The 23959-nt window shown below is 39.1% G+C and overlaps 1 protein-coding gene across 1 annotated transcript in view; it reads left to right on the top strand.

Moving 5' to 3' along the window:
- LOC132554832 (uncharacterized) overlaps positions 1-23959 on the top strand; it is a 35495-nt gene that overhangs the window by 399 nt on the left and 11137 nt on the right. Inside the window, exons 2-10 of the mRNA XM_060219155.1 lie at positions 3842-3903; positions 7747-7803; positions 8160-8214; positions 8773-8864; positions 9942-10055; positions 21007-21160; positions 22143-22195; positions 22822-22948; positions 23494-23579. Coding sequence (XP_060075138.1) covers positions 3842-3903; positions 7747-7803; positions 8160-8214; positions 8773-8864; positions 9942-10055; positions 21007-21160; positions 22143-22195; positions 22822-22948; positions 23494-23579 — 800 coding nt within the window. The remainder of the gene's footprint in view (positions 1-3841; positions 3904-7746; positions 7804-8159; positions 8215-8772; positions 8865-9941; positions 10056-21006; positions 21161-22142; positions 22196-22821; positions 22949-23493; positions 23580-23959) is intronic.

Raw genomic sequence — 23959 nt, 5'->3', positions numbered from 1 at the left:
ATAGATTTCTAGAATCTGTCTGAGATTACATGTGGAATTTCTCTTTCCTGGCTTCGGTGTTGATGATTTTTTATGCATTGCCTTACTTTAATTGAAACAAAGGATGCAGGGTATGATAGTAAAATCACCATTAGTTAATGGTCTTCATGTATATAGTGCTGCAGATGGAATGAATCGATGAAGTAACAGTTGAGTCATTACAATGAATCATTGTTACCATTTGTTTAATTTTTTGTATGTGTAACTTAACGCAATTCCAGTTTTGCATTGTTTCAGTATACATAACTAAAAACTTTAAAAGAAATCCAGTTTACTGCGTAATCTACTGGACACTTGGTGGTGCTGACCATTGTTCAGTAGTTCTGACAACATAGGGATTTTGTTACACATATGTTGTGTTCATGTAGAGACTGGGTATTACTATAATTATTACTTCAATGTCTTATTAAATCACTCATTAGCAGGTTCCATTTTAATTACATAAAAAATTAACATTCAGTAAATGTAATTATCATGTTAGGAGCCAGGGCTCTCAATCTGCCAGATTTGGGGCCGATATTTGGCCCCATTCCCAATGCAAAATAGTATCTTTTTTCCCAATTTAGACCCCAAGTTTTCCCAATTCTAAAGAAAACACCATTATTTTTCCCAATTCTAAGGGCCCCGGGCGTCAGTCCCAAAATGGGGTGTGAGAGCCCTGGGAGCAAAATATGTTGCACGATAATATTAAATAAGATTCTTATATAAACAATTCAGGTACAATTACAAAATCATTATCTTCATAAATGTAACTGTTAAGTTACTAAAGCTTACTAGAAAGTGTTTCCTTTGATGAAACTTGTTACCTTTAAGTCCAATTTTTCAATGTGCATACACTATGACTACTAGATGTGACTCGTTTGTCAATACATTCATGATTCTCTCTAGATATATGGTAAGTTGGAGCCTCTGTGTTACTCAGGCGTCTGAATACTTGCATCTGATTTGAGTTATTGTGATAGTAGACAAATCAATCCCTTCTCTAAATCAAGCTGAAGTTAAAAAGAGATAATTATTATCAATGTACAGAAAAAGTTCCGGGGCAAATACATGTAATGACATAATGTTAGTGGTGGAATATTTGTATCAAATAAAGTCTTTCTTTGTATGTGTTATCATACTGAAAGTTTACCTGAGGGCAGTAAAGCAAAGTTAATTTGAAGTGACAAGTTCCAAATTCATTTCAACACTTGATTGAATATTTGGCACTTTGTTGTTTTATTTAATATTTTGTTTATGACAGAAAAGCGGCTTGAATTCCCATTTACAGAATCTTTTCCAGGAAAAGTCTGGCAGGTTTGATATTGATGTTATTTACAAACAAACTAATATGATGATTGTTTCGATGACATGCCTAAAAATATCTCGACGACATGTCTAAAAATACCTTCAATTCAAAAGAGTTTGTTATCGTGATATCTGATATTCAAGGGCTTAACAATCTATTTGGAACTTTCAACTTTAAAAACCTAATATGATATACATCATGCAGTGTTGCCTGCCGCTAGTTATCAAATATCTGGTCATTCCCTTCAAACTCAAGTGCGAAAGGATGTTGTAAAGGGTCATTACATAAAAAGACTATATAATATAGTCCGTTGTATAGTTGTCACATCTGTATGAATTGCATAGTTATCACATTTGTATGTATTGTATAGTTGTCACATCTGTATGTATTGTATAGTTATCACATCTGTATGTATTGTATAGTTATCACATCTGTATGTATTGTATAGTTATCACATCTGTATTGTAATATATAGTTATCACATCTGTATGTAATATATAGTTATCACATCTGTATGTATTGTATAGCTATCACATCTGTATGTATTGTATAGTTATCACATCTGTATGTATTGTATAGTTATCACGTCTGTATGTATTGTATAGTTATCACATCTGTATGTATTTAGATGATGTTCTATGTTTGTATTGTGTAGTTATCACATCTGTATGTATTTAGATGATGTTCTATGTTATGTTTGATTAAATTTAAAAATTGAACTTGAAACGTTGAAATATTGATCAAAATTCAAGTGATTCTAGCATTTTTGATGATCTGAGTAATTAATGGCCTGTATGATTGTGGCCTGATGATATCAGATAAGTTGGTGACACTACATACTTATATGGAAACTGACAACCAGACGTAGTGTACTGGTAAGAGAACTCCTAAGAGATCTGGTGAGGAGATTTACACTGGTAATTGTTACCTGAAAAATTGATTATGAAGCTTCTCATTACAATTTCATGTACAGTAATCAATTCTACTAATTCAAAAATCTCAATTTTGTAACAAAACAGTCACTCTGAATATTCCCATGTTTACTGAAAAGGAGACTCTGGTCCAAAATAACTATCTTTAACTGTATGTCCATTGGAGAATTCAAGTTGGTGATACTCTCAAACCAAAGGCATTTTATTTAACATGCTGTCATGCGAATCATTTCACCTCTTATGAAGATCAGAGATAGGTGTGTTGAAATCCTGTGTAATCACATGTATTTACAGGTGCTTGAAGGATAAATACCTATGTATCACAAATACAGCCTTCCATTGAGAAGACGTACAAATATAATATTGAAAATTCCAGACTAGGTTTCTAGTGATCTTCTTAAATTCAATTAAATAATAGCAAAGCCCAAATGTACTCTCTTGGATAATGTGACCCTACATAAGTGATAACCCAACTGTACAATGTGACCCTACATAAGTGATAACCCTATTGTACAGTGTGACCCTACATAAGTGATAACCCTACTGTACAATGTGACCCTACATAAGTGATAACCCTATTGTACAGTGTGACCCTACATAAGTGATAACCCTACTGTACAGTATGATTACAACTGTGATTACTGTACCCTGTGACCCTACATAAGTGATAACCCAACTGTACAGTATGATTACTCCTGTGATTACTGTACCCTGTGACCCTACATAAGTGATAACCCTATTGTACAGTGTGACCCTACATAAGTGATAACCCTACTGTACAGTATGATTACACCTGTGATTACTGTACCCTGTGACCCTACATAAGTGATAACCCTACTGTACAGTGTTACCCTACATAAGTGATAACCCTACTGTACAGTATGATTACACCTGTGATTACTGTACCCTGTGACCCTACATAAGTGATAACCCTACTGTACAGTATGATTACTCCTGTGATTACTGTACAATGTGACCCTACATAAGTGATAACCCAACTGTACAATGTGACCCTACATAAGTGATAACTCTACTGTACAGTATGATTACTCCTGTGATTACTGTACAATGTGACCCTACATAAGTGATAACCCTACTGTACCCTGTGACCCTACATAAGTGATAACCCTACTGTACAGTATGATTACTCCAGTGATTACTGTACAATGTGACCCTATATCAGTGATAACCCTAATGTACAATGTGACCCTACATAAGTGATAACCCTACTGTACAATGTAACCCTACATAAGTGATAACCCTACTGTACAATGTGACCCTACATAAGTGATAACCCTACTGTACAATGTGACCCTACATAAGTGATAACCCTACTGTACAATGTGACCCTACATAAGTGATAACCCAACTGTACAATGTGACCCTACATAAGTGATAACCCTACTGTACAATGTAACCCTACATAAGTTATAACCCTACTGTACAATGTGACCCTACATAAGTGATAACCCTACTTTACTGTACATATGACTTTACACCTGATAAAGATCACCTGTGATAACACTGTAGTAATCTGTGATCCGTTACCTACGTTAACCCTATTATTTGTTTATCATTACAGGTACAGGATTCATTGGTCGTCACCTGGTGACACACCTGGTCAGTCATGACCTCGTCAGTAAGGTAGGTATGATACACCTGGTGACACACCTGGTCAGTCATGACCTCGTCAGTAAGGTAGGTATGGTTGTCAGTAGTTATCTTTTGTGATTGACACCTTTACAGACAAAAGTGATGTTTGTGTGATTGACACCTTTACAGACAGACGTGATGATGTGTGATTGACACCTTTACAGACAGAGGTGATGTTCTGTGATTGACACCTTTACAGACAGAAGTGATGTTTGTGTGTTTGACACCTTTACAGACACAAAAAGTGATGTTTGTGTGATTGACACCTTTACAGACAGAAGTGATGTTCTGTGATTGACACCTTTACAGACAGAAGTGATGTTGTGTGATTGACACCTTTACAGACAGTGATTGACACCTTTACAGACAGAAGTGTTGTGTAATTGACACCTTTACAGACAGAAGTGATGATGTGTGATTGACACCTTTACAGACAGAAGTGATGATGTGTGATTGACACCTTTACAGACAGAAGTGATGTCATGTGATTGACACCTTTACAGACAGAAGTGTTGTGTAATTGACACCTTTACAGACAGAAGTGATGATGTGTGATTGACACCTTTACAGACAGAAGTGATGTCATGTGATTGACACCTTTACAGACAGAAGTGTTGTGTAATTGACACCTTTACAGACAGAAGTGATGTTTGTGTGATTGACACCTTTACAGACAGAAGTGATGTTTGTGTAATTGACACCTTTACAGACAGAAGTGTTGTGTGATTGACACCTTTACAGACAGAAGTGATGTTTGTGTGATTGACACCTTTACAGACAGAAGTGTTGTGTAATTGACACCTTTACAGACAGAAGTGTTGTGTAATTGACACCTTTACAGACAGAAGTAATGTTTGTGTGATTGACACCTTTACAGACAGAAGTGATGTTTGTGTGATTGACACCTTTACAGACAGAAGTGATGTTTGTGTGATTGACACCTTTACAGACAGAAGTGTTGTGTGATTGACACCTTTACAGACAGAAGTGATGATGTGTGATTGACACCTTTACAGACAGAAGTGATGTGTAATTGACACCTTTACAGTCAGAAGTGATGATGTGTGATTGACACCTTTACAGACAGAAGTGATGTCATGTGATTGACACCTTTACAGACAGAAGTGTTGTGTAATTGACACCTTTACAAACAGAAGTGATGTTGTGTGATTGACACCTTTACAGACAGAAGTGTTGTGTAATTGACACCTTTACAGTCAGAAGTGATGATGTGTGATTGACACCTTTACAGACAGAAGTGATGATGTGTGATTGACACCTTTACAGACAGAAGTGATGTCATGTGATTGACACCTTTACAGACAGAAGTGATGATGTGTGATTGACACCTTTACAGACAGAAGTGATGTCATGTGATTGACACCTTTACAGACAGAAGTGATGATGTGTGATTGACACCTTTACAGACAGAAGTGATGTCATGTGATTGACACCTTTACAGACAGAAGTGTTGTGTAACTGACACCTTTACAGACAGAAGTGATGATGTGTGATTGACACCTTTACAGACAGATGTGATGTCATGTGATCGACACCTTTACAGACAGAAGTGATGATGTGTGATTGACACCTTTACAGACAGAAGTGATGTGTGATTGATGTTTCATTAATCTTTGAAAAATAAAGTCACACCAGACCCAGTCGGTCAGTAGGAAGTGACCAGTGAACACTGATCATCTATTTACCTGATAATTTTAGTGACATGCATTATATTATGCTAAAATCTACTCTTTGTCTACATGAAGCTGGAGTCAAACCTTGAGATGTACCAGATTTTCAAGGGAATATAATTACATACACGGCTGTCAGTGAATTACAGAGGCCTGTGTTATATATTGGTAGCCTCCTGTGTGGTGGGATGCAGGATTTCCTGACCACAAATATTGCACTGCATCATTGTCAGACCAGTATTACAGAAACATTGTTCACAGTGTGACAGGATTTTTATTAGTAATTATACAAATATTTCTGAACTAGAAAAATATTGCAACCACAGCCAACAAGTTTTTGAATGGCCGTAAAACCTAGCCCGTCTTGGAGACCTGGGACACCCCTTACATGTCCCTATTTCCTTCCTGCTGTCTTTACCTGAAGTGTATCATTTTATCTCTCTCTTTGGATCTCACCTATCTTTCAATCCAGACTTAAACAAGTCAACCAAAACATTTCAATCACACTCAATGAGGTTCTCATACTTCTTCATTAATCCTCATACTTCCTACCCTCTCCCTACACCTGTAATCCCCTATAACCTCCCACCCTCTCCCTACACCTGTAATCCTCATACTTCCTACCCTCTCCCTACAACTGTAATCCCCATACTTCCTACCCTCTCCCTACACCTGTAATCCCCATACTTCCTACCCTCTCCCTACACCTGTAATCCCCATACAACATACCCTCTCCCTACACCTGTAATCCCCATACTTCCTACCCTCTCCCTACACCTGTAATCCCCATACTTCCTACCCTCTCCCTACACCTGTAATCCCCATACTTCCTACCCTCTCCCTACACCTGTAATCCCCATACAACATACCCTCTCCCTACACCTGTAATCCCCCATACCTCCTACCCTCTCCCTACACCTGTAATCCCCATACCTCCTACCCTCTCCCTGCACCTGTAATCCCCATTCTTCCTACCCTCTCCCTACACCTGTAATCCCCATACTTCCCACCCTCTCCCTACACATGTAATCACCACACAACATACCCTCTCCCTACACCTGTAATCCCCATACCTCCCACCCTCTCCCTGCACCTGTAATCCCCCATACCTCCTACCCTCTCCCTGCTCCTGTAATCCCCATACCTCCTACCCTCTCCCTACACCTGTAATCCCCATACCTCCTACCCTCTCCCTACACCTGTAATCCTCATACCTCCTACCCTCTCCCTGCACCTGTAATCCCTATACCTCCCACCCTCTTCCTACACCTGTAATCCCCATACCTCCTACCCTCTCCCTACACCTGTAATCCCCCATACCTCCTACCCTCTTCCTACACCTGTAATCACCATACAACCCACCCTCTCCCTACACCTATAATCCCCTATACCTCCTACCCACTCCCTACACCTGTAATCCCCCATACCTCCTACCCTCTCCCTACACCTGTAATCCCCATACCTCCTACCCTCTCCCTACACCTGTAATCCCCATACCTCCTACCCTCTCCCTACACCTGTTATCCCCATACCTCCTACCCTCTCCCTACACCTGTAATCCCTATACCTCCTACCCTCTCCCTACACCTGTAATCCCTATACCTCCTACCCTCTCCCTACACCTGCAATCCTCATACCTCCTACCCTCTCCCTACACCTGTAATCCCTATACCTCCTACCCTCTCCCTACACCTGCAATCCTCATACCTCCCACCCTCTTCCTACACCTATAATCACCATACAACCCACCCTCTCCCTACACCTGTTATCCCCATACCTCCTACCCTCTTCCAACACCTGTAATTCCCATACCTCATACCCTCTTCCTACACCTGTAAATTCCTCCCTCACACACTCTCAATACACCTGTAAATACATCCCTTCTCTATCTCCTCTTCTTACCCCCTAAAGACCAACATTTCTCCAAATCACTTATCAGATTTTCCCCTTAAGCACTGACCTAGAACTGCAATTTCCCTCCGTTTTATCTGAAAACCAACTTTTCTCATAAGCTTCTGAAGTACCTTTTTGTCATAAACCCTTATTCAACTTCACTTTAAATTTTTGCTCACCCCTCCGAAAGGACTAGACACTTGAACCTGTGTCAGTGTAGGATATGTAATACAAGTATGTTATTTTGTAGGTACGCGTTGCAGATAAAGTTCCACCTCCGATGGCCTGGCTGAACAGCAGACACAAGGTAACTATTACAGCACCTCAAACTACGGTCATTATATCATTATGTTACCAACAAAATGTCACAGGATTGGACATCAAGTTAAATCCTTTTCAAACTTAATTTAAACATACATATAATACTATGTGGTAAGGGGAGACAATTCCATTTTGATTTGGAAATATATAATTTTAAATCATTAAAGTCACACTCTTATTCTACATATTAGCTGTAATATATTAACAACTGTACAAAAATTTCATTCTGCATAAACCCCTTGGATACAAACCATTAAACTACATATATTACAAGTATTGACCTTGAACTTGACCTTTTGTTTTATTTAGATATTGACCTTGACCTTGTTTTTGTTTACACAGGATGTGTTTGCTAATCCTCTGGTTGAGTTCAAGCATGCCAGTCTGATCAACCCAGGTAACCATAGCAACAAGTTGAAATGACATCCATAGTATATAGATAAAAGTGAAGTAGTGTGTCTTACTCATATTTATAGATGATTATATAAAACATGCGATACTGAAACAGCAAATAAAAATCAGATTTCTTTTACCTTTTAGACTGATCTCATTATCTTTTTTTTTTTTTTTTTGAATTTTTATCCTATTTTTTCAATCTTTTTGATTTCATTAAGCTTGTTTTTTTTAAAAGTATTTTAGGAAATATTTATTTTTCTTATTATCAAGGACTACAAACTTAACTGCCAGACTATTTACATAAAGACTTTGTTTATTTTATAAATGAGTCACAACCGTTGATCGTACTAGCCTACAAAGACAACTACTTGATCCCTACGTTTACAGGAAAACGTCAGCACGAGATTATTATTAGTATTAATTAGCTTAAGCCCGTGTGATTCATCAATGTCATGAACATTCATAATGAAATCAGGTTGTAGATATTTATACCTGGAATCACTTTCTGTGCCTTCTTTAACCTCTGATTACTTTTTAAATTGCTCTGGGTTTGTTTCAGCATCTGTGAGGAATGCGTTTACAGATTCTGAGGGCGATTATGATTATGTCATCAATTTGGCAGCAGAAACCAAGTACGGCCAGACAGACCCCGTAAGTATGAACTGCCACTGTAACTAAGGACATACACACAGACACAGTAACTAAGGACATACACACACACACAGTTACTAAGGACATACACACAGACACAGTAACTAAGGACATACACACAGACACAGTTACTAAGGACATACACACAGACACAGTTACTAAGGACATACACACAGACACAGTAACTAAGGACATACACACAGACACAGTAACTAGGGACATACACACAGACACAGTAACTAAGGACATACACACAGACACAGTAACTAGGGACATACACACAGACACAGTAACTAGGGACATACACACAGACACAGTAACTAGGGACATACACACAGACACAGTAACTAGGGACATACACACTGACACAGTAACTAAGGACATACACACAGATACAGTAACTAAGGACATACACACTGACACAGTAACTAAGGACATACACACAGACACAGTTACTTAGGACATACACACAGACACAGTTACTAAGGACATACACACAGACACAGTAACTAAGGACATACACACTGACGCAGTAACTAAGGACATACATACAGACACAGTAACTAAGGACATACACACAGACACAGTAACTAAGGACATACACAGACACTATCAGTAATAACAGACAGACACTATCAGTAAGAACAGACAGACACTATCAGTAAGAACAGACAGACACTATCAGGAAGAACAGACACAGAAAGCATAGACAGAAAACCCAAAGATAGGTACAGCATGGACAGAACCTGTTATCTCCAACCTCAAATATATTTATAATACAAATATATATATGAACAGTCTTATTACAATACTTAACAACACATACTCCTTCTGTATTATTCCATCTTGGTGTAGAATTAAATATTTGGACATACCTACAAGATGTGTGATATGGCATGAGTTGACATTCTCACTATGAATCTAGTATTTTAGAGGTGTGTCATTCTATTGCTTGTCACTAACTGAATTTTTCATTTAGATCTGACAATATTTTAGTGATGACATAGACATGATTCCGTTGTTATCAGTAGTCGTCAATAATGTTGATTAATGATTGATGAGTTGTCTCCCTTGCAGGTATACCAGGAAGGAATTATTCGACTGAGTATGAACTGTGCCCAGGAAGCTATGGTCCGGAAAGTCAAGTTATACATGGAGTTCTCAAGTGGTCAAATGTATTCCACTGATAAGGTAGGTTAACAGGTGTGTAAAGGTAGAGGTCAGTCTACTGATAAGGTAGGTAAACAGGTGTGTAAAGGTAGTGGTCAGTCTACTGATAAGGTAGGTGAACAGGTGTGTAAAGGTAGTGGACAGTCTACTGATAAGGTAGGTAAACAGGTGTGGAAAGGTAGAGGTCTGTCTACTGGTAAGGTAGGTAAACAGGTGTGGAAAGGTAGTGGTCAGTCTACTGATAAGGTAGGTAAACAGGTGTGTAAAGGTAGTGGTCAGTCTACTGATAAGGTAGGTAAACAGGTGTGGAAAGGTAGTGGTCAGTATGCTGGTAAGGTAGATATACAGGTGTGTGAAGGTAATGGTCAGTCTACTGATAAGGTAGGTAAACAGGTGTGTAAAGGTAGCGGTCAGTCTACTGATAGGATAGATATCCAGGTGTGGAAAGGTAGTGGTCAGTCTACTGGTAAGGTAGATATACAGGTGTGGAAAGGTAGTGGTCAGTCTACTGGTAAGGTAGATATACAGGTGTGTGAAGGTAGTGGTCAGTCTACTGGTAAGATAGGTGTACAGATGTGGAAAGGTAGTGGTCAGTCTACTGGTAAGATAGGTATACAGGTGTGGAAAGGTAATGGTCAGTATGCTGGTAAGGTAGATATACAGGTGTGTAAAGGTAGTGGTCAGTCTACTGGTAAGATAGGTATACAGGTGTGCAAAGGTAGTGGTCAGTCTATTCGTAAGATAAGTATACAGGTGTGTAAAGGTAGTGATCAGTCTACTGTTAAGATAGGTATACAGGTGTGTAAAGGTAGTGGTCAGTCTACTGGTAAGGTAGATATACAGGTGTGTAAAGATAGAGGTCAGTCTACTGGTAAGATAGGTATACAGGTGTGGAAAGGTAGTGGTCAGTCTACTGGTAAGGAAGGTATACAAATGTGGAAAGGTAGTGGTCAGTCTACTGGTAAGATAGGTATACAGGTGTGGAAAGGTAGTGGTCAGTCTACTGGTAAGGTAGGTATACAGGTGTGTAAAGGTAGTGGTCAGTCTACTGGTAAGGTAGGTATACAGATGTGTAAAGGTAGTGGTCAGTCTACTGGTAAGGTAGGTATACAGGTGTGTAAAGGTAGTGGTCAGTCTACTGGTAAGGTAGATATACAGGTGTGTGAAAGTAGTGGAGGACAGGTGTTCATAAAATACTGGGTATAAGTGGTGATATATATGTTACAGGTTGATGAGGAAGTGACAGGTGTTTATAAAACACTGGGTATAAGTGGTGATATATATGTTACAGGTTGATGAGGACATGTGTTTATAAAACACTGGGTATAAGTGGTGATATATATGTTACAGGTTGATGAGGAAGTGACAGGTGTTTATAAAACACCGGGTATAAGTGGTGATATATATGTTACAGGTTGATGAGGACAGGTGTTTATAAAACACTGGGTATAAGTGGTGATATATATGTTACAGGTTGATGAGGAAGTGACAGGTGTTTATAAAACACTGGGTATAAGTGGTGATATATATGTTACAGGTTGATGAGGACAGGTGTTTATAAAACACTGGGTATAAGTGGTGATATATATGTTACAGGTTGATGAGGACATGTGTTTATAAAACACTGGGTATAAGTGGTGATATATATGTTACAGGTTGATGAGGACAGGTGTTTATAAAACACTGGGTATAAGTGGTGATATATATGTTACAGGTTGATGAGGACAGGTGTTTATAAAACACTGGGTATAAGTGGTGATATATATGTTACAGGTTGATGAGGAAGTGACAGGTGTTTATAAAACACTGGGTATAAGTGGTGATATATATGTTACAGGTTGATGAGGACATGTGTTTATAAAACACTGGGTATAAGTGGTGATATATATGTTACAGGTTGATGAGGAAGTGACAGGTGTTTATAAAACACTGGGTATAAGTGGTGATATATATGTTACAGGTTGATGAGGACAGGTGTTTATAAAACACTGGGTATAAGTGGTGATATATATGTTACAGGTTGATGAGGACATGTGTTTATAAAACACTGAGTATAAGTGGTGATATATATGTTACAGGTTGATGAGGAAGTGACAGGTGTTTATAAAACACTGGGTATAAGTGGTGATATATATGTTACAGGTTGATGAGGAAGTGACAGGTGTTTATAAAACACTGGGTATAAGTGGTGATATATATGTTACAGGTTGATGAGGACATGTGTTTATAAAACACTGGGTATAAGTGGTGATATATATGTTACAGGTTGATGAGGAAGTGACAGGTGTTTATAAAACACTGGGTATAAGTGGTGATATATATGTTACAGGTTGATGAGGACATGTGTTTATAAAACACTGGGTATAAGTGGTGATATATATGTTACAGGTTGATGAGGAAGTGACAGGTGTTTATAAAACACTGGGTATAAGTGGTGATATATATGTTACAGGTTGATGAGGACATGTGTTTATAAAACACTGAGTATAAGTGGTGATATATATGTTACAGGTTGATGAGGAAGTGACAGGTGTTTATAAAACACTGGGTATAAGTGGTGATATATATGTTACAGGTTGATGAGGACAGGTGTTTATAAAACACTGGGTATAAGTGGTGATATATATGTTACAGGTTGATGAGGACATGTGTTTATAAAACACTGGGTATAAGTGGTGATATATATGTTACAGGTTGATGAGGAAGTGACAGGTGTTTATAAAACACTGGGTATAAGTGGTGATATATATGTTACAGGTTGATGAGGACATGTGTTTATAAAACACTGGGTATAAGTGGTGATATATATGTTACAGGTTGATGAGGACATGTGTTTATAAAACACTGAGTATAAGTGGTGATATATATGTTACAGGTTGATGAGGAAGTGACAGGTGTTTATAAAACACTGGGTATAAGTGGTGATATATATGTTACAGGTTGATGAGGAAGTGACAGGTGTTTATAAAACACTGGGTATAAGTGGTGATATATATGTTACAGGTTGATGAGGAAGTGACAGGTGTTTATAAAACACTGGGTATAAGTGGTGATATATATGTTACAGGTTGATGAGGAAGTGACAGGTGTTTATAAAACACTGGGTATAAGTGGTGATATATATGTTACAGGTTGATTAGGAAGTAACAGGTGTTTATAAAACACTGGGTATAAGTGGTGATATATATGTTACAGGTTGATGAGGAAGTGACAGGTGTTTATAAAACACTGGGTATAAGTGGTGATATATATGTTACAGGTTGATGAGGAAGTGACAGGTGTTTATAAAACACTGGGTATAAGTGGTGATATATATGTTACAGGTTGATTAGGAAGTAACAGGTGTTTATAAAACACTGGGTATAAGTGGTGATATATATGTTACAGGTTGATGAGGAAGTGACAGGTGTTTATAAAACACTGGGTATAAGTGGTGATATATATGTTACAGGTTGATGAGGAAGTGACAGGTGTTTATAAAACACTGGGTATAAGTGGTGATATATATGTTACAGGTTGATGAGGAAGTGACAGGTGTTTATAAAACACTGGGTATAAGTGGTGATATATATGTTACAGGTTGATGAGGAAGTGACAGGTGTTTATAAAACACTGGGTATAAGTGGTGATATATATGTTACAGGTTGATTAGGAAGTAACAGGTGTTTATAAAACACTGGGTATAAGTGGTGATATATATGTTACAGGTTGATGAGGAAGTGACAGGTGTTTATAAAACACTGGGTATAAGTGGTGATATATATGTTACAGGTTGATGAGGAAGTGACAGGTGTTTATAAAACACTGGGTATAAGTGGTGATATATATGTTACAGGTTGATTAGGAAGTAACAGGTGTTTATAAAACACTGGGTATAAGTGGTGATATATATGTTACAGGTTGATGAGGAAGTGACAGGTGTTTATAAAACACTGGGTATAAGTGGTGATATATATGTTACAGGTTGATGAGGAGGTGACAGGTGTTTATAAAACACTGGGTATAAGTGGTGATATATATGTTACAGGTTGATGAGGAAGTGACAGGTGTTTATAAAACACTGAGTATAAGTGGTGATATATATGTTACAGGTTGATGAGGAGGTGACAGGTGTAAGTACTTACACACAATATACAGTGTATTGCATTATGGGATATGTGTCATTATCATCCTTAAAAAGGTCAAAAAATAGCTTCGTTTTGAGACAAATTTCACCAGTTTTCTTTTCAATGATTATTTTTCAGTTGTTTGATAAAATAGGTGGGAAAAATTGATACCATCTCAGTGATTTGGACAGATAGTCAGTAAACCTTTCTCTACAGATTTGTAATCAGGATCTCATTATTTTTAATTGATGGTTTAATTATCCAATATACATAATATTCGTTAATGTTTTAACAAAAATTGGTTGCTTTTATAAAAATTCAAATCTGACAGATAACTGTTCTAAGTCCAGTTCTTCAGTGAAGAGCAGTAATTCTGTGGTAACAATACTTTTGTCTGAGAAACAGTATTTTTTGGCCTCTGTAAGGAGAGCTTTTGAAAGTTAATCTGTTGTAAGTATATTATACACTGTTTCAGCAAATCACTTCATTCTGTTTTACCTTTTATTTTGAAAACTTTTTGTCACTTTATTTGTCCATCTGATGTTGTGATGTACATTTTTAAGTGTCGTTGCATGCTTGTTGTCTGATTCTCGATGTACAACAGTACAAAGGAGTAGAGGATTGTTTTCTGTGTGTAAAGTCTCACAGGGGTTTATATGTCTTGTAGTTTATAGGGATTCTTGAAGGTCTGAGAGAAATCAACAGTGTTTGATAACCGGGAAGGGACATAGTCGGAGTCATTTTGATGTCCTATCGACTTTTCTATATTGTCTTGAAGTTGATATATAAGATTTGACAGAAGATCTAAATAATTCAGATTAAGGAGGATGCTGGCAAGTAAACATAGTCAGTGAAACCTCTTTATAAATCTCATGTAAATCAAACATTTAGGTGATTGCTTAATAGGAAAAGTTTTGTTAATGGGTTTTGGTTATGATTTTTCATAATTACATATTTCGGTCTGAAATGATACGATGATGCTACGACATGACGTCTCTCTTGGCACAAAGATCACTGGGAAAGTTGGCCCAGTCGCCTTTAGTTCAACTTGGTGAATATCTTTATTTTCAATATGGAACAAGGTCAGGTGATACGTGATTTCAGAGTGTTTCTTTGGCCACAGTGAGATTATACACACCTCTACATGTTGCATCTATTTACATACAGACAAAATTGTTTTAAAGTGAAATCAGAGTGTTTCTTTGGCCATAGTGAGATTATACACACCTCTACATGTTGCATCTATTTACATACAGACAAAATTGTTTTAAAGTGAAATCTCTATGTATCATTTACATAATGATGAATGATGTGAATGGCCTTGTCCCAGATCATTCAAAGCCATTATATCCAGATAAATTTCTCTAATAACTAGTAAATTGTTACTTTACAATTTTTTCATTGTATGATAGTAAATATCATGACATTGATACCTGACAATCTTTGTAACAATATAGATAATTTATTTCAAAACAAATCCAAACTGAAATTTCATCCAAATAAAAAAAACACTACTGTTTATCCTACATCAGGAATTACAGGTGTTAAAAAGTTGTTTGTTTGTTTAATGATTCTGTTACCATCACAATATAAACAAGAGAGAGGGTATTTGTTTTGACATGACATGGTCTGAAGGGCCAAGTGAGGGATTGGCCTACAATGCCAGCCATCAATCTATCCCTCAGTCTATCCGTCCATCTATCCCTCTGTCTATCCCTCTGTCTATCCCTCCATCTATCCCCTCAGTCTATCCCTCTGTCTATCCCTCTGTCTATCCCTCTGTCTATCCCTCTGTCTATCCCTCTGTCTATCCCTCTGTCTATCCCTCTGTCTATCACTCTGTCTATCCCTCTGTCTATCCCTCTGTCTATCCCTCTGTCTATCCCTCCGTCTATCCCTCTGTCTATCCCTCTGTCTATCCCTCTGTCTATCCCTCCGTCTATCCCTCTGTCTATCCCTCCATCTATCCCTCTGTCTATCCCTCCATCTATCCCTCAGTCTATCCCTCCATCTATCCCTCAGTCTATCCCTCTGTCTATCCCTCTGTCTATCCCTCTGTCTATCCCTCAGTCTATCACTCTGTCTATCCCTCCATCTATCCCTCTGTCTATCCCTCTGTCTATCCCTCCATCTATCCCTCTGTCTATCCCTCCATCTATCCCTCCATCTATCCCTCCGTCTATCCCTCTGTCTATCCCTCCATCTATCCCTCAGTCTATCCCTCCATCTATCCCTCAGTCTATCCCTCCATCTATCCCTCAGTCTATCCCTCCATCTATCCCTCAGTCTATCTCTCAGTCTATCCATCTGCCTATCCCTCTGTCTATCACTCTGTCTATCCCTCTATCTATCCCACTGTCTATCCCTCAGTCTATCCCTCTGTCTATCCCTCCGTCTATCCCTCTATCTAACCCACCGTCTATCCCTCTTTCTATCCCTCCGTCTATCCCTCTGTCTTTCCCTCCGTCTATCACTCTGTCTATCCCTCCATCTATCCCTCAGTCTATCCCTCCGTCTATCCCTCTATCTATCCCACCGTCTATCCCTCTGCCTATCCCTCAGTCTTTCCCTCCATCTATCCCTCTGTCTATCCCTCTGTCTTTCACTCTATCCCTCTGTCTATCCCTCCGTCTATCCCTCCATCTATCCCTCAGTCTATCCCTCCGTCTATCCCTCTATCTATCCCACCGTCTATCCCTCTGTCTATCCCTCAGTCTTTCCCTCCGTCTATCCCTCTGTCTATCCCTCTGTCTATCCCTCAGTCTATCCCTCCATCTATCCCTCTGCCTATCCCTCCATCTATCCCTCTGTCTATTCCTCAGTCTATCCCTCTGTCTATCCCTCAGTCTATCCCTCAGTCTATCCCTCCATCTATCCCTCCATCTATCCCACCATCTATCCCTCTGTCTATCCCTCAGTCTATCCCTCTGTCTATCCCTCTGTCTATCCCTCCATATATCCCTCCGTCTATCACTATCCCTCTGTCTATCCCTCCGTCTATCCCTCCGTCTACTCCTCCATCTATCCCTCAGTCTATCCCTCTGTCTATCCCTCTATCCATCTATCCATCCATCTATCCCTCTGTCCCTCCCTCTGCTATCCCTCAGTCTATCCCTCAGTCTATCTTCCGTCTATCCCTCTGTCTATCTTTCCATCTATCCCTCCATCCATCTATCCCTCCATCTATCCCTCAGTCTATCCCACCATCTATCCCTCAGTCAATCCCTCCATCCATCTATCCCTCCATATATCCCTCTGTCTAGCCCTCTGTCTATCCCTCCGTCTATCCCTCCGTCTATCCCTCTGTCTATCCCTCTGTCTATCCCTCCATCCATCTATTCCTCCAGATATCCCTCTGTCTAACCCTCCATCTATCCCTCTGTCTATCTTTCCGTCTATTCCTCCGTCTATCCCTCTGTCCCTCCCTCTGTCTATCCCTCTGTCTATCCCTTCATCTATCCCTCTGTCCCTCCCTCTGTCTATCCCTCTGTCTATCCCTCCGTCTATCCCTCTATCTATCCCTCCGCCTATCCCTCCGTCTATCCCTCTGTCTGTCCCTCTCTCTGTCTATCCCTCTGTCTATCCCTCCGTCTATCCCTCCGTCTATTCCTCCATCTATCCCTCAGTCTATCCCTACGTCTAATCCCTCAGTCAGTCCCTCCATCCATCTATCCCTCCGTCTTTCACTCTATCCCTCTGTCTATCCCTCTGTCTATCCCTCCGTCTATCCCTCTGTGTTTTTTTTTATGTTTTGATATTTAGAATTCCTTTTCCTTCAGTTTTACTGAAGCCTGGTGAGTGATACAGGCCATATGGGCCTCTTGTTGTACATTGATCTTCTTTGGTTGATCTGATTGTAATCTGCATCGTTCCTTGTAGGCTTGTTTTTATTATAGATGATTTAATGGTATAATTAAACAGGCCTTTTCTGGTGGCCTTTAAAGTAGTGGTTTAATGAAAGCAGAAGTTTCTGATGTTGAAGATGATCATTAACACTGTTATAATCCATGCTCATTGTAACTTTATACTGAAATAGATTTGGTATGAACTTAATTAACCACTATGATTTAATCGCCATTAAGATATAACACTATCAAAATATAACACCATTAAAGTATAACACCATTAAAGTATTACACCATTAAGAATCATTGTATACCTTTAACTCTGCTTCAGTTATACCTATAAAACGACTACAAGCTTGATACAAACAATTGATGCTCTACTCAAATCATCAGTTTTCATTTTTTTTTATAATTTAATCCACTCACCTTGTATCATAGATCTTTAATAATGTCCTGACTTCCTGTTGTCTAATTATATCAAACCTCTATGATACAACCAATGGTAATTTTAACATGATATTATCACTATATTTAGTGTAAATATACTCAAATATGCCAGGGGGAGGCTGGGGCTACAGTTACCATATTAAGAGAGGGACTGGTATTTTATTATTTCTGCTACAGTGAAACCTCGCTATTAAGACCACTTTGGGGACTGGACAAAAGTGGTCTTAATAGCGAGGTGGTCTTAATAGTGAGGTGGATCAGATTTAACCACAAAGAACCGTAACTCTGTTTAAAATAAAGAGTATATATATCATTAAGTAATGTACATGTATATTAATCAACAATAATAACTAATAATAATAAACTAAAATGTTGAATTTTATGAAATGCATGTAAAAAAGACAAAATTGCTGAATTGACAGAAGAATAATTATGTATATATTCCTTAGTTTATATCATAATAAACATGTATATTTACTATTGTAAACATTGAATAAAAGGAAACAAACAATCCATTTTAAGTTAAATTGGAATTTAAGGTTAATTTTGCAACTATTTCACATAAATTTACGAACACATTTACTCAATATTTGTAACAACTTTAATGAAGTCACTATAAAGTCTTTCAACGCTTCATTTTTCACTTAAATTCGCAAACACATTATCTTTATCAGTGTATCACTCAGTACAACACATCTTTCTTTTTACTTAAAAAAAGAGTCCGGAGCACAATATTGCGAAGAGCTACGGATCTGGACAGCCTCCTCTTTCATACGTCCTTTTTACCGATCGCGATAGCTCGTTTCGTTTCCGTGGTTTCGTCATTGCTTGATAAAGTTCATCGGAGTTTTGTGACAGAGAAATGTGTCGTAAAAAAATTGGAACACATATACGTTTTTTTTATTGTTCAAACGATATCGAGAGTGAAACATTACTAGAAAAACAGTTAAAAACCCTCGACAACGTGTGCGCGTGCAAGCCAATGAATATCGGCCGAAACGACTACATAATTCATTTTTGGGTATGCAGGGCTTCTAAGGCGTTTATAAACCTACCGATCTATCAATATATAATTAACAAACAACGGATCGCTATTAAAATGTGTCTAGCACGCGGTTTCGGACGGGTAGGCCAAGCTAGTCCGATAATGATGTTTACTTCGTTTAACGCCACCTGGTGACAGGGTCGGTAACCCGTGACGAAAACAATGGTCGTGAACGACCCACAAGTCCGCGGTTCACTGCCCACCAGGTAAACTTTAATCACTGGTCAGGCCGTGGTCGTAATGGTGAGGTCAATTATCGTTAATAAGTGGTCGTTGGGACTGTAGGAAGTGGTCGTAATACGGAATAGCGGGGTGGTCGTAATACTGAAGCGACCAATACAAAGATATATAGTGGAAAAAAACGGGACTGAAAAAAAGTGCCCGTAATAGCGGGGTGGTCGTAATTTTGAGGTGGTCGTTAGGTGAGGTTTCACTGTATATCTACAACAGATGCGATTTTCCTTATTATCAAACATGGACTGATTACCAGACATGGACTTATTACCAGACACGGACTTATCACCAGACATGGATTTATTACCAGACACTGACTTATTACCAGACATGGACTTATCACCAGACGTGTACTTATCACCAGACATGGATTTATTACCAGACATGGACTTAACTTATTACCAGACATGGACTTATTACCAGACACTGACTTATTACCAGACATGGACTTATCACCAGACACAGACTTAATACCAGTCATGTACTTATTACCAGACATGGACTTATTACCAGACACTGACTTATTACCAGACATGGGCTAATCACCAGACATGGGCTTATTACCAGACATGGACTTATCACCAGACACAGACTTATTACCAGTCATGGACTTATTACCAGACATGGACTTATCACCAGACACTAACTTATTACCAGACATGGTCTTTTTACCAGAAATGGACTTATCACCAGACATGGACTTATTATCAGACATGGACTTATCACCAGACATGGGCTTATTACCAGACATGGGCTTATTGCCAGACATTGATTTATCATATGACATGGATAAATCACCAAATATGGGGTTAGTAACCAGACATGAGATTGTTACCAGATGAAGACTTGTTACAAAAATGATATTATATGTTTAATGATGACTTTTCTGTTTTTAATGATATAAAAGAATATTATATTACTGCAACTCAGAAAATCCTTTCTCGTGTCTGTTAAGTGTTTTATCAAATGGTAAATAAATTAAAACCTGATATTTATCAGGCAAAACCCTCACTCTTGTGGAATGTAGTGCATTTCCATTGGATGTCCTTGACCTTGATCCATTCCAAGAAAGTGAGTGGAAGGTCAGTTAAGTGCAAACTTTTTTCGAGACTGTAAATTTTTACTTCTGTTTGAATTTGGTTGGAATATGTGTTGATAACGAAGTGAAAGGTCAGGAGTAAATAACTCACAGAACAATACAAACAAGGTATCTAATTGGCTTCAAGCTTCTGGTCAATGAATATAAGATGATTAATATAGGTAGTTGTTTGATGAGTTATCTACCCTGATTACAGAAACCGTGTCGTGAGGACGGGAAATGTGAACCATGGACACATCTTGCCAAACACAAACTGGAGGTGGAGAGTCAAATAGAGGACCTTAAAGATTTAAACTACATCATAGTGAGGCCAGCTATAGTGTACGGCCCAGGGGACAGGCAAGGACTCAGTAAGTACACAAAGGGGACAGACAAGGCCTCAGTAAGTACAACCCGGGGATACACAAGGCCTCAGTAAGTGCTACCCGGGGACAGACAAGACCTCAGTAAGTACACCCCGGGGACAGACAAGGCCTCAGTAAGTACACCCCGGGGACAGACAAGACCTCAGTAAGTACACCCCAGGGACAGACAAGACCTCAGTAAGTACACCCCAGGGACAGACAAGGCCTCAGTAAGTACTACCCGGGGACAGACAAGACCTCAGTAAGTACACCCCGGGGACAGACAAGGCCTCAGTAAGTACACCCCGGGGACAGACAAGACCTCAGTAAGTACACCCCAGGGACAGACAAGGCCTCAGTAAGTACACCCCGGGGACAGACAAGACCTCAGTAAGTACACCCCAGGGACAGACAAGGCCTCAGTAAGTACACCCCGGGGACAGACAAGGCCTCAGTAAGTACACCCCGGGGACAGACAAGGCCTCAGTAAGTACACCCCGGGGACAGACAAGACCTCAGTAAGTACACCCCAGGGACAGACAAGGCAGAGTCTCAGTATGTACAGCCCTGGCGGACAGGCAGAGTCTCAGTAACTACAGCCTTGAGGGACAGGCAGAGTCTCAGTAAGTACAGCCCTGAGGGACAGGCAGAGTCTCAGTAATTACACCCTGGGGGACAGGCTGAGTCTCTGTTAGTACAGCCCTGGGGGACAGGCAGAGTCTCAGTATGTACAGCCCTGGGGGACAGGCAGGACCTCAGTAAGTACAGACATCATAGTGATGCCTGCTTAATGTGCAGCTATGATCCTTGTAGTGTTAAAGACAAAAGGGAAGAACAATATGAACACTGATCGTTGGAAATTAAAATATTTCAGGCGGTATTTTGTGAATGCTAATGATTAATAGTGTACTGTTGGATATAGAATCATAGTCTGCCTATATAACTTGAAACACTTTATTTGAAACCATTTCGTTTTTTTACCTTCCAGCACCCAGACTGATTATTGGAGCAATCTATAAATACATCAGACAGAAAATGAAGGTGAGAGTCATGTGATCTGTTGGTATCTTTTATCTGTCATTTTATTTTATCTGTTTGCAATGTATGTCTGTCTGTCCTGCTGGTATGTGACAGATGTCTGTCCTATCATCCTGCTGGTATGTGACAGATGTCTGTCCTATCATCATCCTGCTGGTATGTGACAGATGTCTGTCCTATCACCATCCTGCTGGTATGTGACAGATGTCTGTCCTATTGTCCTGCTGGTATGTGACAGATGTCTGTCCTATCATCATCTTGCTAGTATGTGACAGATGTCTGTTCTATCATCAACCTGCTGGTATGTGATAGATGTTTGTCCTATCATCCTGCTGGTATGTGACAGATCATCCTGCTGGTATGTGACAGATGTTTGTCCTATCATCATCCTGCTGGTATGTGACAGATGTCTGTCCTATCATCATCCTGCTGGTATGTGACAGATGTCTGTCCTATCATCATCCTGCCGGTATGTGACAGATGTCTGTCCTATCATCCTGCTGGTATGTGACAGATGTCTGTCCTATCATCCTGCTGGTATGTGACAGATGTCTGTCGTATATTAGTCCTGCTGGTATGTTATACATTTTTGGAAATGTCTGTCCTTTCATCCTCCTGTTGTGTTACAGATGCTTTGGACGAAGGATCTGAAGATGAACACAGTTCATGTGGAGGATGTGTGTCGAGCTGTGTGGCATCTCTGTCTTCATGGCAACCGTGGCCAAGTGTACAATATTGTAGATAGTGCAGACACCAGTAAGTTACACTCGTAAATAACACCATGGCAACCACAGCCATGTGTACAATATTGTAGATAGTGCAGACACCAGTAAGTTACACTTGTAAATATCACCATGGCAACCACAGCCATGTGTACAATATTGTAGATAGTGCAGACACCAGTAAGTTACACTTGTAAATATCACCATGGCAACCACAGCCATGTGTACAATATTGTAGATAGTGCAGACACCAGTAAGTTACACTTGTAAATATCACCATGGCAACCACAGCCATGTGTACAATATTGTAGATAGTGCAGACACCAGTAAGTTACACTTGTAAATATCACCATGGCAACCACAGCCATGTGTACAATATTGTAGATAGTGCAGACACCAGTAAGTTACACTCGTAAATATCACCATGGCAACCGTGGCCATGTGTACAATATTGTAGATAGTGTAGATACAAATGTGATTTTTATTGTTACCTTTATAAAGAAATTCCAGTCTAATCATTCTGAGAATTAATGGATTGTTATTGATTTGTGTACATTGATTCATTTTTTTTTCTGACAGCTCAAGGTAAAGTGTGCCACCTGGTGTCAGAAGTTTTCAACATCCAGTACGACTTTGTCGGCTCTATGTTCTCAAACATTGCCAAGGTAGGTAACTCTAGTCAAGTTTTTACGAGAGTAGACTACTGCGATTGAAATGACATTTTTAATGGGTGAAGTAAAAGTTCTGATATATGGACCTGTGTCAAGTTGTAAAGTAATAGATGGTATGAGGTCTGAACATTTTTCAAGATAAAGAGTTTTCTTTATTGAACTACCATATTCCTAATTTTACAGTTCAGTGTTTCCAACCTCTAGCTATCTAATATCTGGTCATAGCCATTCAAGATTGAGTAGAACGAGGTGTTTTAAAAGTCATCAGGAAAAATGTCTTTTTAATGTACTCTGTTGTTTGGACACCTGAGTCTCATATTGACCTATTGCCTTTTGTATGGCGTCATGCATCAGTAAACTTTTAATATTTTTGC

Source organism: Ylistrum balloti, unplaced genomic scaffold, assembly GCF_031769215.1.
Source record: "Ylistrum balloti isolate Yb309-2 unplaced genomic scaffold, AGI_CSIRO_Ybal_v1 Utg370448, whole genome shotgun sequence".
Classification (NCBI taxonomy): Eukaryota; Metazoa; Mollusca; class Bivalvia; order Pectinida; family Pectinidae; genus Ylistrum; species Ylistrum balloti.
The sequence above is the reverse complement of the archived record's forward strand: the minus strand, read 5'-3'. Positions and strand labels throughout refer to the sequence as shown.